Genomic DNA, 15,781 nt, shown 5'->3' with positions numbered 1-15,781 from the left:
TTACATTTCTTCCCTCACAAAAACCTGGGGCAAGAGAAAGAATCAAAGCCATACTTATATAAAATTTGCCAAGGATACTAAATTGGGACATATTGTAAACATCAGTGAGGATGGTGTAATTCTTTGAGTTCAGAATGTAAACTACAGTTTCAATTTTATGATGTGTACCAAACAGTGCTCCATGTGTACAAAACAAATGGATGTACAATCTCCAATGTTTTACTAGAAAATGTCTGAAAAATAGTAAATTCTTGAGCACATAATGCACATGATGAATTAATTAACCCTCTTTGAAACATGATGAGGTAGAGATGAGGATTCATATCCTGATTTTCCAGATGAGAAAATGGAAAAGAAAGGAAGTTATCCAGCCATGGTCATAATGCTGGGAGAAGAGGGAATCTCAGAGTCCTGACTTTTAACCCAGCCCATCCACAGTGCACTCTCTCAGCTGGCTCTATCCCCATCTGAAGATTGATTTTTTTAAGAGAATGGGAGCTAGGATTCACCATCTTCTAGGAAGGCAACACCAAACATGCATACAGGTATAAATGCATGTGTGTTTGCTGAAATTAACAGTGATGGTGTTTGGAACTTGTAGAATTGTCACAAAAAGCGTAAGCTGAAAAGGCATTTTAAAAGTATCTAGTTTAACTCCCTTATTTTACAGACAGGGAAAACTGAGGTCCAAAGGGGGAAATTTTCTTATCCAATGTCACACAACTAAACCCCCTCTGAGCCCCTACCCTGCTCATGGATATCACCTTCCTTTGACTTCCTGGCCTTTTTGATAGCATCTAACATGCCTTCCCCTTTCACCTCCCCACTCATCCCACCCACCCACCACTAACTGATTCTCTACATGCCCGTTTCAAACCCACAGATCATCCACTCAAATGCGCTTACACACACACACACATACACAAACACATTCTTTCACTAAGTTCCCATCAAGCAAGATTTTAGTGGTTTTTACCCCCTTGACCTATTACCATTATTTTTTAATCTCAAAATATTCAGATCCTTCCCTGACTAGCCTCACCATCACCCCAAACTTCCAGCATTACTGACAATGAGAAAATGTGGGGCTCTCTTCTCTTCTTCCTCCTCAACAGGAAAATCTGGCTAGATTACAATCGACTCTGTGCTGAGCCTTGCACCAATGACAGCATTAAAGCTTCATGGTTTATGAACTACCAAAGCTAGAAATGGATTTCTGTCTGACGTGCCAGGCTTTTAAGTCTTGTACCTGTGCCCAGTCCAGAGATTTCTGAAACCATGAATAAAGTGGTAATCAACACTCTGAATACTCCATCTGAGCTTACTGACAACGACAAATGAGGAAGAAAAGATTTGTGCTCCCACTCCCTCCAAGACAGGTGGAATTCCAAGTTTCAACAAGGCAGATTCACAATCACCTTCAGAAAGGCCATTTGGGCAATAAAGACACATTGTAAAAAAAAAAATCAATAAATGTTCTCTGCAGGTAATAAGACAGCCCTTTGCCTTCAAATAGAGATAATAATGGCAGTAAACTCCAGCTACCAAGCTTTACAGATGGGAGGTGAAAGAAAACACCAATACTTTTTTTTTTGCTTTGTTTCATGTTTTTTCTTAAACCACATTCTCCTGTCCCTCAAAGGGCTCAGGACTGGAACCTGGGGTTCACATTCCAAAGGAACCAATGGGCTCCATAGTTTTGCAATGAATCCACTGGAGATTTTAATATTTCAAGCAGTTAAGAGCATTTGGCTCCATGAGTTCATAGAGTCTCATTTTCTCAAATAAAATATCACCAAGTTTCCCTAACAAGTGATTCTAGGGACTGAAGAATTTTGAGACCTTGCTGGATTTCCAAGTGCTCAGTAATATGAGTGATTACCCCTCCCCCCAGCTTCCTTGTTCTCAAATAGTCCAAGATCCACATAATAGCAGAGCTCCTCCCAGGCAGCCCTGCCAGCTGCCCTTCTGCCTGCCTCCCTCCTTCAGCCTTAACTTCCTCAGAAAGCTCCCATGTGGAATAGTTATGACAGCAAAATCTTCTCTTTCACAATATGGTTGATCATTCCCACTGTTTTCCAAAAGCAACAATATCATGACCCAGATTTGTAAAACCCAAAGGCAGCATCAAATACAATCTAATCTATCTGACAATTGAATTTGCTTTTTTCTTGTTTTCTTGAACTCTTTTCCCATCTAATATGGCTGCTATTACTGTGGTGCCTGGGCTTACTGACACATTAGCTCTAGATGGGTGCTGTGGTTCATTCTCTGCTCTATAGATAGGGCCTACCCGATGACAGGGTATGGGGAAGAGACAGGTTCTCACTGGAGAAGTTGGGGTGATCTGAAGTCTTTGGAGCTACTCCTCATTTCCTTTTCTGACAGCCATTCTTTTGTGAGTACTCTTAAGAAAGGAAGACACTGCTCTCTGTCTCTTTCCAAACTGCCTACGCCTAGGCACTGGTGCCCTGGACTTCATACTGCCCAGTGTAAGCAGTAGCAATGCGTCACTCAAGGCTATGGGTGGAACATGCAGCATATTTTCATTAATACTAAATGTTAGCTGTCTCCTTGTTGCCTGGGGGACTTGAAGAAAACAAAATAGCTTTCCATTTTATAGGTATTCCTGCCATCTGGCTAAAATGGTGAAAAGATAATCATCATTCCAATTGGCTATCAACAGGGAGGCCAGTTAAAGGGAACACACTTTCTACCTTTTCTCTAGATGCCAAGAACTCTGTGGTGCTTCTGCTGTCCTCTGGTGGGTGTCATCATATTCCTGCTGAAAGGTGTGGCCTATATACCTACCACGTTCAAGACTGTCCTCAGGGATTGTAGCCTTTATATAAGGAAAAGCTGTCTGTTTTGATTCTGACTTGGAACTCAAAACTTCTAGGCCAGTGAGAAGGAAGAAAAAGGTCTTGGCAGGAAGTACTTCCTTTGTGGAAAGTGGAGGCAGGAGTAAATAGTGGTGTTTAGCAACTGGGTCTGCTCCCAGAGCAGAGCATCTCTGTCTAGAAACTGTTCATCAGCATCCCTTTGAGAAGAAAGCCCTTAGTACAGGATGTGGAATGAAGTGGATGGGTAGGAGGCTTAAGCCCAGGGAGATTGGGAAGGAAGGAGGCACTAGTATATATAGGAGGTCTGGAAGTGTGAGTTCCTGCTGTAAGATGCAGCCTGAGCACCTGTGGGGGCTAAGCAGACATTAATTGTTTTAAGCTAAATAATACTAAGGAGCCAGGGTTTGAGCCCACTTAGCCAAATATAAGATGCAACTTAGCTTATGGTTCTGGACCAATGGACAGGTCCTGAGGGCAAGTCTCTGGAGAGAATAAAAATGTTTCATCACTTTGGGTCCTTATCTACCTAGGAGCTATTAATGCAAAGAGGCCCCAAGGATGCAGCAGCAGGAGGGAGCAGGTGCATAGACTGATGGTCTGCTGAACAGTGAGAACACTTCCTTTCTGGGGCCGAGGCCAGGAAGCCTTCACGAAGGAACAGTTTCGTATTCACCACAGAAAACAGGCTGGGGATTCGGTTGGGGTTTCTCCACTTCTAACCTCTCTAATAAGGACAATTTTTTCCCTCACTAGGCAGGAGAATGGAACACAAGCAAGGAGGAAATTAAATCTTTTCAAATCATTAATTTTTCTTTCATTCCTAGGACCCACCAAGCTCCAATCACCAGCTGGGACCACCTTCATTGCCTACATTGCCTATACTACCAAGGCTGCCAAAGCCAGGGGACCAGCAAGTATGAAAACTGACTTTTTTTAAGGCTCTTAGGTTCTTTGAACCAGCCCTGCCAGTTACCTTGTCTCAGAGATGATAAAATCCTGGGTCCTGATAGACTGGTGTCTCTTTTTAGAAGATAAAGGAGAAAGGGAAACAGAAGTTAGTGTCCAAGACCCTTTACCTTCAGCGGCTCTTTTAAAGAAGACTTTGCAGCTTCCACAAGTGAGAGCTCCATAGTGACAGCCAGAAGCTTCATCCCCACAAATCAGGCAGGTCTTCTGGGGTGGAAAGTAATAGTCGATGGGCAGAACATGGTCCCTGGTAGTCTCCAAACTGAAAAGACCCAAGAGGAACAATGCAACACATGTCAGTACTTGACAGAAACAGGAGGGTAGAAGTCTGAAGTCTTCAGCAGTAAAGTGCACGTGTAAATTATTATTTATTGCTTAACTGAGTCAGGGTGAAGCTGAATTTTCCTTGGACTTCTCCTAGGGATTATGTTTGTAGGGTTTCCTGTCATATGGACAGAGCCCTTTTGGATCCTGTGAAAGCATGTGAGAAGTTCTCTGGAATCAGCCAATCCCATGGGCTATATCTACATGAGGGAAGGATGAAGGCAGAAACCTGAGGTTAAAGTCTTTAACTTAAGTTGGTGGTCAGGAAACAATTTCAGAGTAACTAAATGGTATGAACTCAGCCCTAAGACCTTACCTTATCCAAAGGGAGACCTATGGCAAAACCAGACTAAGCATCAAAGCACTTTGATGTGCTTTGCTCTAGTTCTCTGAGCCTCACTCTCATCTGTAAGTAGGAATAATTATCACCCATCTTACTGAGCTACTTGTGTGAGTGGAGGTATGAATTAAACAAAAGTATAAAAAGCTCTTGAAATGAATACAGAAGTGAGGGATCATGATTAGTATTATCATACCAGTCTTCTTTGGTCTTTTTTCCATTCCCTCACTTTCTTTAGGAGTCTATCTAGATCACATGGAAATCCCCCACCCACATTCTATAACATAAAGTAGCAGAATCCCTATGCCAGATTTTATTGTGTAATGATGCACAATGATGCTGGAAATCTTTCAGGCAACCATCTCAACACTTAGCCATTTGAATACTCAGGTTCCTTGGGCTAGGATGGAGCTTCACAGGTCACCTAGTTTAACTGCCTATCTCCAAGAGGATCTGTGTCTGTGTCCTTCCAAGTGAACTGAAGGAGAGGGCCAGAAAGCCAATCCTAAAACCTTAATGGAAAGGTAGCTCTTAGTCTCTCATGGTAATTAACTCAAATTTAAACAAATGGAACATGGTTCGTACTACCCAAAGGTCAAATTTTTCTCTTCTATGTCCTATGTCTAATCATTAAACAAAATGTTAAGTGACTTCTTGGGTAAATCTGCCACAGATAGGTGACAACTGCATATTCTCTCATCCACAGGAATGCAGCCACCATTTTTATGAATACTTCTTTCTTACTAAGCAAAGAAGGAAGGAAAATAAGCCTGTTCACTGTGTTGGGTGATTTCAACTCCTCAAAACAATTTTGTGAGACATTTTTTTCTCATTATTATATCAGATGAAGAAAGTCAGACTCAGAGAAGGAAAGCTCAAAACTATTTGACCCAAGCCCAGGACTCTCTAACTCCAAATCTAACACAATTTCCATTACCCTATTGTCTTCTCAGTACTCACCTTCACTTTCTACCCATGGCTCTTTGGTTATCATACTCAGCACAGTCATCAGAATCCCAAAAGAGTATGAAAGGTTATCCTCCTCTCAGTGCTCAGTGAGCAGCCCTGGCAGGGCAAGAGCAAAGAAGGCTTTCACTCAGGCTACACTTGACAAGCACTTTATCTCTAAGACACAAATGTTAGCTTTTATTCACATCCCAAGTACAACAGAAAGCACTCAGAAAGTTCTGCTCATATGCAAACCCAGCAGCCGATTATGGCGGCCTATCTCTTCTCCCCATAATCCTTCCCTTTCCTACCTTAACCGGAAAGCCAGCAGGAGTCTGTCCACCAAACCAAGACTAAGAGGGCCACAAGTTCCACAGGAAAAGGGCTCACTTTCCATAAACAAATGGGCCAAAAGCTAAGAATGTCATTCCTTTGGCTAAAAATGTCATTTCCTTGGGTAAAAATTGTGCCCCCATCCTCATTCATGAAACAAGGAGAAGATGCAGAGGGTTTTTGTTGTTGTATATTTGTTTGTTTTTAAGTGTCTTCATCTTCTTCTTACACTTTATGACTTCTGTAACTAATACAGTTAAAATCTAAAGGACATGTATTAAGGCACTTTATGTGCCAAGCTATTTCATATATATCATCTCATTTAATCTTTAAAACAACCCTACCAGGTAGTTCTGTATCATCACTATATTGTAGGAGAGGAAGCTGATGCTCAGGAAAATTAAGTAAACTTGTTCAAGATCACTCCTCTAGTAAGTGGAAATGCCAGGTTACCATCCGAGGTAAGTCTGACTACAAAGTGTGGATTTGTAACCAATGGCTAACCATGTTATGAGACTGAAGGTCTAGATTAGATAGGTTGATTCAACTCAACTAGTATCACCTGGCCCTATGGACCAGGTACAGGGCTAAGTGCTGGGGATATAGTGATGATCAAGATATTATCCTTGCCTCTAAGCAACTTGCTATTTAGTAGAGAAGAAAGACAGGAAGCAAAGAACTGTAAAATAACATAGTAGATGATATAATAAAGTAGAGTGCATATTGCTACAAATGAGAAAGTACCTCAAAGACAGAAATGCATTTTGACAGGTATAAAGGTATATATGTGTATATATGAATGAGATGATGATGGTAATGCCAGTAATTATTATTATATGATTGAAGAGTAAATATTAGATAAACAAAATGAGAACCTGCATAAAGTAAATAAGTGGTCTTTTTGGAAAGAGCCTTTAAAAATAGAAATTTTCATCCATACTAAAATTTAAAATACAACACAAATTATTTAAAAGAATCTAATTAATCAAATTTATAATCAATACTTAAAGACTGAAGAAAGTCATCATTTTATTTATTAGATATGAATTTAATAAAATACACTTCACACAAAAATAACTATAAAGGAGGTGGAAGAGTAGGAGAAGTAATGAAGGCAATTTTAGAATTTGAATTTTTCCTAATTACAACCCACTTTGGCTAGAGGTCTGAGATATTTCCTGACCTTACCAGGCCAGTCTCTCTCTACCTCCTCTCTCTGGCAAAATGATTTGGACAGGATTCCCACTGACCCTGGCCTAGTGTGAACAAAGGGCACATTGCAGTGACTCATGGACTGATTGATCTTCTAGTACTGGAAATGAGAATTACAACTGCAGTCCCTCTCCCAGGTTCGCATTCTAGAGAAACTTGTGCACATTTGTACCAGGAAGCATATGCAGAAATGGACATACCAGCTTTGTTTATAGAAGCAGAAATGATAAACATCCACTGAGAGGAGAAAGGATAAATTATATCATACTCATTCAATAAAGTACAATTCAGCAATGACAAGGAACGGAATATATCTACAAATAGGTGAATCTCACAAGCTAATGTTGCATAAAAGACAATTCATGATAGCATACATACAATATGATTCCATTACATAGAATTTGAAAAGAAAGAAAAGTAAACAATATATAATTTGGGAATATATATGTGAAAAGACATAAAAATGCCAGGGAGTGATAAGCCCCAAATATAGGACAGTGGTTATCCCTGAGGGGAGGCTGTGGGGTAATAATATAAGGAAGGGAGATACAAACTGATTTATGCATTCATTAAAAAAATATTTATTAAGCACCTGCTACATATCTGGCACCATTCTAGGTCCTGGGGTTAGTTAAACTAGTGAACAAAAAATAGTGTTAATGTTCTCGTTCCTTAATCAGGGCTCATGAGTGTTTGTTTTATTATTATGCTGTATAAGTAACTTGCATGTTACTTGTATTTTGTATGGTTATAACAGAACACAATAAAAAAATTAAAAGAAAAACCTCAGAAGTTTCTAACATCTCCCTACATAACATTCTAACTGCAAGCACAGCAAAGGTTTGCTTTGAGAATAAGTAAGTGCAGAATTTGCATGCAACATTGTGTTTTTTACCACCTCCCCTGTGTTATGTGCTCACTTATTATTCCAATGCTGGGCATTCAGTTTTATGAAGTCTGAAGCAAAAGCCCTGCCACATAGCATGGAAATTTTCCAAACAAGAACATGACTTGCTATTCTCCAATGGTTTCACAATTAATTAAATGAAAGTGGTTTACTAGAAGCTATAGGCTTACAAACGTCAGCTCAACTATGAGGAAGTTGGGTTCAGAAACCCTTGGCACCCAGCTGTAATCTCAGTCTCTCTCTCTCTCTCTCCCCTGATCTCTCTCTGTCTCCCTCTCTTTCTCTGTCTCTCAGACTTGAGGGTACTTTAGATACCTTAAGGGGTCTGGCTAATTTAAGCAAGTCCCTCAGTGATTGTGGAACCAGGATGAAATGTAAAAGTCACGGACCAGTTTTCCCTGTTTGGGAGAGAATGTAAACTCAGCAGGGCTTTTGAGCCAGCCAGACCTGGGTTAATATCTTGCCTCTACCACTGAACCTTGGGCCCAGTAATTAGGCTCTCTGAGATCAACTTGCCTTGTCTGGAGAGTGGGGATATTTTCTACCCTTGAGGGCTTTTGTGAGAACTACATTGAATAACAAATGTTAAGCCCTTCCCTCTATGCCTGCCACATGGTAGCTGCATTATAAGTCTAGGATGCCATTACCTTTTGTCTTACCATAAAAAAGGGAAATGTCTTATAGTCTTAAAATAGAAAAGACCATCCTTCTTGGCTACATAGTATTCTTAGGGAAAGGTAAATACAGGTGGAGAGAGAAGGAAAAAAGTCTAGATGTGTAAAAGTATATCATTTTTATACATACCTCTGTACTTTTCAAACAAGAAGGGATTTAGGAAACCACCAAACATCTTTACATAGCATCATATTTTTCCTGATATTGAGTAATTTAAAAAATATTTTTATTAATCACATTGTGGAATGTAATGAAGACTTTACATGAATTTTTAAGATAAAAATCAAAGAGTTCAAAGTTATTTTCTCCTCATAGATCACTTGTGCCTACTTCTTTGGGGGTATAAAGGATATTTCAGTAGAAAAATTGGCAAAGTAATGACATAAGACTTGTAGCTACTTTTCCCCTGACAGCCTGAGATTCTAAATTTGATAACTGTCTGTCCAAGAAGACAATCATGTTTTCTTTTAAAAGTATTACCCGAGCTTATGTCATATCTCTCCAATTCTCTTTAATGACGCCTTTTGTTGAAGTGGGAAGGTATACAGGTACAACATCTGGTTTTCATGGTCATCTCTGCCACTTTCTAACAGAATGACCTTGAACAAGTCATTTTACCTAAATTTCTTCACATGCAAAATGCATAAAGAAATATAGAACTCACAAGACTGCTATGAAGATTCAGTGAGATTCTGGAGGTAAAGCAGCTCACACCATTGCTGAGAAGTGAGTTGGGATTTTGAGAGAGATGGCCTTGAATCCATGGAAAGTATTACCATCTTAACAATACTAAATCTTCTCACATCAGGACCCAACTCCACACACCAGCTAGTCAGCACCAGCACCAGACTCCTGGGGTCACAGAGGCAGCTGCACGAGGGCCCAGCCCTCCCCATCCACAGACCAGCACCAGCCCTGGGACCCAACAGGATCTGAAGCCAGCTATACCAGGGCCAAGCCCCACCCACCAGGGGGCTGGCATCAGCCCCAGGAACCCTTGGGCCACACAGCCAGCTGACTCAGGACCCGGCCCCACCCACCATCAAGCCAGCAGCCACTGCACAAGGGAGGGCCTGGCAGCCAAACAGGCTGGGAACCAACCCCACCTACCAGCATTCCCACAGTAGTCAGCCCTGCCACAAAAGAAGGGCACATGCATGTACAAGGGGGCACCATCAGAGCATATATCTCTGGTGAACAGAGGGCAGTGTGCTGCTGGGCCTCATAGAACATCCTCTATATAACGTCACTTCTCCAAGACTGTGAAACGTAACTGATCTGCCTAATAAGTAGAAAGAAAAACAGAAAATTAGGCAAAATGAGGAGACAGAGGACTATATTCCAAACAAAGGAACAGGACAAAACCTCAGAAAATGAACTAAATGAAATGGAGATATGCAATATATCCAATAAAGAGTTCAAGTTAATGATCATAAGGGTGCTCAATGAACTTGGGAGAAGAATGGATGAACAGAATTTTAACAAGGAGATAGAAATTATAAGAACCAAACAGAACTGAAGAATACAATAATTGAAATAAAAAATATACTAGAAGGAATCAACCATAGATAAGGTGATACAGAGGAATGGATCAGCAAACTGGAATACAGAGTAGTGGAAATCACCCAGGCTGAAGAGAAAAAAATAATTTAAATGAGAACAGTTTAAGAGACATATGGGACAACATCAAGTGTACTATCATTCACATTATAGGGATCCCAGAAGGAGAAAAAAGAGGGAAAGGGGCAGATAACTTATCTGAAGAAATAATACCTGAAAACTTCCCTAACCAGGGAAAAGAAACAGACATCAAGGTCCAGAAAGCACAAAGAGTCCCAAACAAGATGAACTCCAAAAGGTCCACACCAAGACAGACAAATAAAAATGGCAATAGTTAAAGAGAATCTTAAAAGCAGCAAGAGAAATAAACAATTAGAAAGACTAACAAGACTATCAGCTCACTTTTCAGCAGGAAATTTGCAGGTCAGAAGGGAATGGCAAGATATATTAAAAGTGATGAAAGGGAAAAACATACAACAAAGAATATTCTCCCCAACAAGTTTATCATTCAGATTTAAAGGAGAGATAAAGAGTTTCACTATCAAAAAGAAGTGAAAAGAGTTTACTACCACTAAATCCACACTGCAAGAAAAGACCATAACTAGAAATATGAAAAGTATGTGATAAAAGATTTCATTGGTAAAGGCAAAGATACAGTGAAGGTAATAGATTAACCACATATAAAACTGGTACCAAGGTTAAAAGACAAAAGTAGTAAAATCATCTATATCTATCCACAATAAGTAGTTAAAGAATACACAAAACAAAAAGATGTAAAATATGATATCAAAAACATCAAATGTTTGGGGGGGTGATAAAAATGTAGGGTTGTTAGAATGCATTCAAACTTAAGAGATGATGAACATCAAATCGTTATCATTATATATATATATATATATATATATATATATATATATATATATATATAACATAAGGTACACATGCAAAAAAGAGAAATTCAAACATAACACTAAAGAAAGTCATCAAATCAAAAAGGGAGAGGAAGAAGAAGAAAAAAAGTGCAAAAACCACCAGAAAACAATTAACAAAAGGGCAATGAGTAAATAATTACTTTAAATGTAAATGGACTACATGCTCCAGTCAAAAGACATAGAGAGAATGAATGCATTAAAAAAAAATAAGACCCATATATATGCTGCCTACAGTAGACTCACTTCAGATTGAAAGACACACACAGACTGGAAGTGAAGGGACAGAAAAATGTATTCCATGCAGATGAAATGGAAGGAAAGCTAAAGTACCAATACTTATATCAAACAAAATAGATATTAAAAAAATATAACAAGAGATGACTAAGAACATTAAATAATGATAAAGGGATTAATTGAACAATAAAATATAACAATAGTAAATACATATGCACCCAACATAAGAGCACTTAAATACATAAAGCAAATATTAAGAAACATAAAGGGAAAAACTGATAGTAACACAATAATAGTAGAGGGCTTTGACACCCTATGTATATCAATGAAAATATCATCCAGACAGAAAATCAGTAAGGAAACACAGGCCTGAAAGTACACATTAGATCAGATGGACTTAATAGATCTATATAGAACATTTCATCCAAAAGCAGTAGAATACACTTTCTTTTTAAGGGCACATGGAACATTCTCCAGGATAGACCACATGCTAGGTCACAAAACAAGCTCAATAAATTACAAAGACTGAAATCATATCAAGAATATTTTCTGACCACAACAGAATGAGGCTAGAAATCAACAAGAAAAAAAAAACTGGAAAAAAACACAAACACATGGAGGCTAAAATATGCTACTAAACAAACAAAGAGTCACTGAAGGAATCAAAGAGGAAATAAAAAATATCTGAAGAAAAATGAAAATGAAAACACAATGATCCAAGATCAACAGGATGCAGCAAAAGCATTTTGTAGAGGAATTTTTATAGTGATAGAGATAGAAGCCTACCTCACAAAAACAAGAAAAATATCAAATAAACAACCAAAACTTATACCTAAAAGTCCTAGAAAAGGAAGAACAAACAAAACCCAAAATTAATAGAAGGAAAGAAATAATAAAGGACAGAACAGAAATAAATAAAATAGAGATAAAAAGACAATAGAAAATATCAATGAAAGAAAGAAATGTCTCTTTGAAAAGATAAATAAATTTGATAAACTTTTAGCCAGACTCATCAAAAAAGAAGTAGAGAAGACTCACATAAATAAAATCAGAAGTGAAAGAAAAGTTACAACTGACACAACAAAAATACAAAGTATAATAAAAGATTAGTATGTATACTTATACAAAAATAAAATGGACAACCTAGAAAAAAATGGATAGGTTCCTAGAAACATATATTCTCCCAAGACTGAATAATGAAGAAATAGAAAATATGAAGAGACCAATTAACAATAATAAAGTTGAATCAGTAATACAAAAATCCTAACAAAGAAAAGTCCAGGGCCAGACGGCTTCACAGGTGAATTCTTCAAAACAGTTGAAGAAGATTTAACATCTATCCTTCTGAAACTATTCAAAAAAAAAATGAGGAGCAAGGAATGCTTCCAAACTCATCATATGAGGCCAGCATCACCTGGATACCAAAACCAGACAAAGATATCACAAAATAAGAAAATTACCTGACAAGATCACTGATGAACATAAATGGAAGAATACTCGATAAAATATTAGCAAACAAAATTCAACAATACATCAAAAGGATCATACACAATAATTAAGTGAGGGAATTCCCTCCCTGGTGGTCCAGTGGTTAGGACTCCATGCTCTCACTGCCGAGGGCTCGGGTTCGATGTTCGATCCCTGGTCAAGGAACCAAAATCCCACAAGCTGTGTGGCATGGCCAAAAAAAAGAAAAAAAAGAAAAAAAGATCTAGTGAGATTTATCCCGGGATACAGGATGATTTGGTATCTGCAAATCAATCATTGTGATACACCACTTCAGAAACTGAAGGGAAAAAAATCATATGCTACTCTCAATAGATGTAGAGAGAGCATTTGACCAAATTCAACAATGATTTATGATAAAAAAGTGGATCTAGAGGGAACATACCTCAACATAATAAAGGTCATATATAACAAACCTACAGCCAACATAATACTCAATGGTGAAAAGCTAAAATATTTTCCTCTAAGATTAGGGACAAAACAAGGATGCCCACTCTTTCTTCTTTTATTCAGCATAGTACTGGAATCCTAGCCACTGCAATCAGGTAAGAAAAATGGGTAAAAAATACTCCAAATTGGAAAAGCAAGAAATAAAGCAGTCAGTGTTTGCAGATAACATGACACTATATACAAAAAGTCCTAAAGATGCCACACACACACAAAACACTTAGAACTAACAGTAAATTCGGTAAAGTGGCAGGATAAAAAATTAAAATACAGAAATCTGTTGTATTTCCATAAGCTAATAACAAACTATCTGAAAGAGAAATAATAAAAAACAATCCAATCTACAATTACATTAAAAAGAATAAAATATCTAGGAATAAATTTAACCAAGGTTGAAAGACCTCTTTACTGAAAACTAAAAGATACTGATGAAATAAGTTGAAGTCAACACAAACATATGGAAAGATATACCGTGATCAGGAATTGGAAGAATTAATATTGTTAAAATGACCATACTCCCAAGGCAATATACAATTTCAAAACAATCCCTGTCAAAATACCAATGGCATTTTACACAGAACTAGAAAGTATAATTCTAAAATTTCTATGGAAACACAAAAGACCCTAAATAGCCTAAACAGTCTTGGGAAAGAAGAACAAAGCTGTAGATATCATGCTCTATAATTTCAAACTATACTACAAAGTTACAGTAATCAAAACAGTATTGTATTGGATCAGTGAAACAGAATAGAGAGCCCACAAATAAACCCACACTTCTATGGTCAATTAGTGGAGGCAAAGGAGGCAAGAATATACAATGGGGAAAAGATAGCCTCTTCAATAAACAGTGTTGGGGAAACTGGATAGCTATAGGCAAAAAAATCAAATTGGACTACATTCTCACACCATATAAAAAAGTAAACTCAAAATGGATTAAAGACTTAAATGTAAGATGTGAAATAACAAAGTCCTACATGAAAACAAGCAGTATGCTCTTTGACATCAGTCTTAGCATTATATTTTTTATATATCTCTTCAAGTATGAGAAACAAACGCAAAAATAAACAAATGGGAACAAATGGTACTACATCAAACTAAAGAGCTTTTGCACATTGACTGAAACTATCAAAAAAATGAAAAGGTAGCTTATTGAGTGAAAGAAAATATTTGCAAATGATATGTCTGACAAGGTATTAATATCAAAAATATACAAAGAACTCACACAACTCAACATAAAAAATACACAACCCAATTAAAAATGGGCAGAAGACCTGAGTAGACAATTTTCCAGAGAAGACAAACAGATTGCCAACTGTCACAGGAAAAGATGCTCAGCATCACTAATCATCAGGGAAATGCAAATCAAAATCACAATGAGATACCACCTCACACCTGTCAGAATGGCCACCATCAAAAAGACAACAAAAAACAACTGTTGGCAAGGATGTGGAGGAAAGAGACTCCTCGTGCACTGTTGGTGGGAATGTGTGTTGGTGCAGCCACTAGGCAAAACAATACGGAGGTTCGTCAAAAAATTAAAAATAGAACTGCCATCCAATCCAGCAATTCACTTCTGGATATTTACTCAAAGAAAACAAAAATACCAATTCAAAAATATATACGTACCCTATGTTCATTGAAGCATTATTTACTATAGTCAAGATATGGAAGTAATCTAAGTACCCATCCATAGATGAATGGATAAAGAATATATGGTATACAACCACACACACCACAGTGAAATATTACTCAGCCATTAAAAAATGAAATCTTGCTATTCCTGACAGCATGAATGGATCTAGAGGGTATTATGCTATGTGAAATAAGTCAGATAGAGAAAGACAAATTCTGCTTGTTTTCACTTATACGTGGAATATAAAACACAAGAAAAGGAATTCCTTGGTGGTCCAGTGGGTACAACTCCATGTTCCCAAGGCAGGGGGCCCGGGTTCAATCCCTGGTCAGTGAAGTAGATCCCACATGCATGCTGCAACTAAGAGTTCACATGCCACAACTAAGAGTCCACATGCTGCAACTAAGAAGTCTGCATGCTGCAACTAAGAAGGCAGCATGCCACAACTAAAAACCCCATGTGCCGCAACTAAGACTCAGTGCAGTCAAAATAAATAAATAAATAAATATTAAAAATTAAATAAACAAAACTTAGAAAAAGAGTGTAGTCCTTGGTTATAAAAATAAATAAATAAAAAACAAGAAAAACAAACAATAAAACCAAACCAAAAAATGACTTATAAAGAGAAGAAATGGGTGGTTCCCAGATGAACGGGTGTTGGGGGATGAGGGGAAAGGTGAAGGGGCTGAGATGATCCAAACCTCCAGTAATATGATAAATAAGTCACAACAATGCAATATGCAGTATAAATAATTTAACAATTTTGTATGGGACAGATGGTTACTAGACATCATGGGATCATTTCACAATATATACAAATGTCAAATCATTATGTAGTACACTTGAAACTATATTAACTATATTTAAAAAAAATAAAACATATTAAATCTTCAGATCAATGAACACAGAATATTATTAAAT

General features: G+C 37.7%; 1 protein-coding gene across 1 annotated transcript in view; it reads right to left on the bottom strand.

The window, feature by feature from the left end:
* The window catches only part of AR (androgen receptor), a 174,570-nt gene that overhangs the window by 74,575 nt on the left and 84,214 nt on the right, over positions 1-15,781 (bottom strand). The window contains exon 2 of the mRNA XM_036840747.1: positions 3,920-4,071. Within this exon, the coding sequence (XP_036696642.1) occupies positions 3,920-4,071 (152 nt within the window). The remainder of the gene's footprint in view (positions 1-3,919; positions 4,072-15,781) is intronic.

This window comes from Balaenoptera musculus, chromosome X (genome assembly GCF_009873245.2).
Source record: "Balaenoptera musculus isolate JJ_BM4_2016_0621 chromosome X, mBalMus1.pri.v3, whole genome shotgun sequence".
Taxonomy (NCBI): Eukaryota; Metazoa; Chordata; class Mammalia; order Artiodactyla; family Balaenopteridae; genus Balaenoptera; species Balaenoptera musculus.
This window is presented reverse-complemented; position numbering and strand designations above follow the sequence as displayed.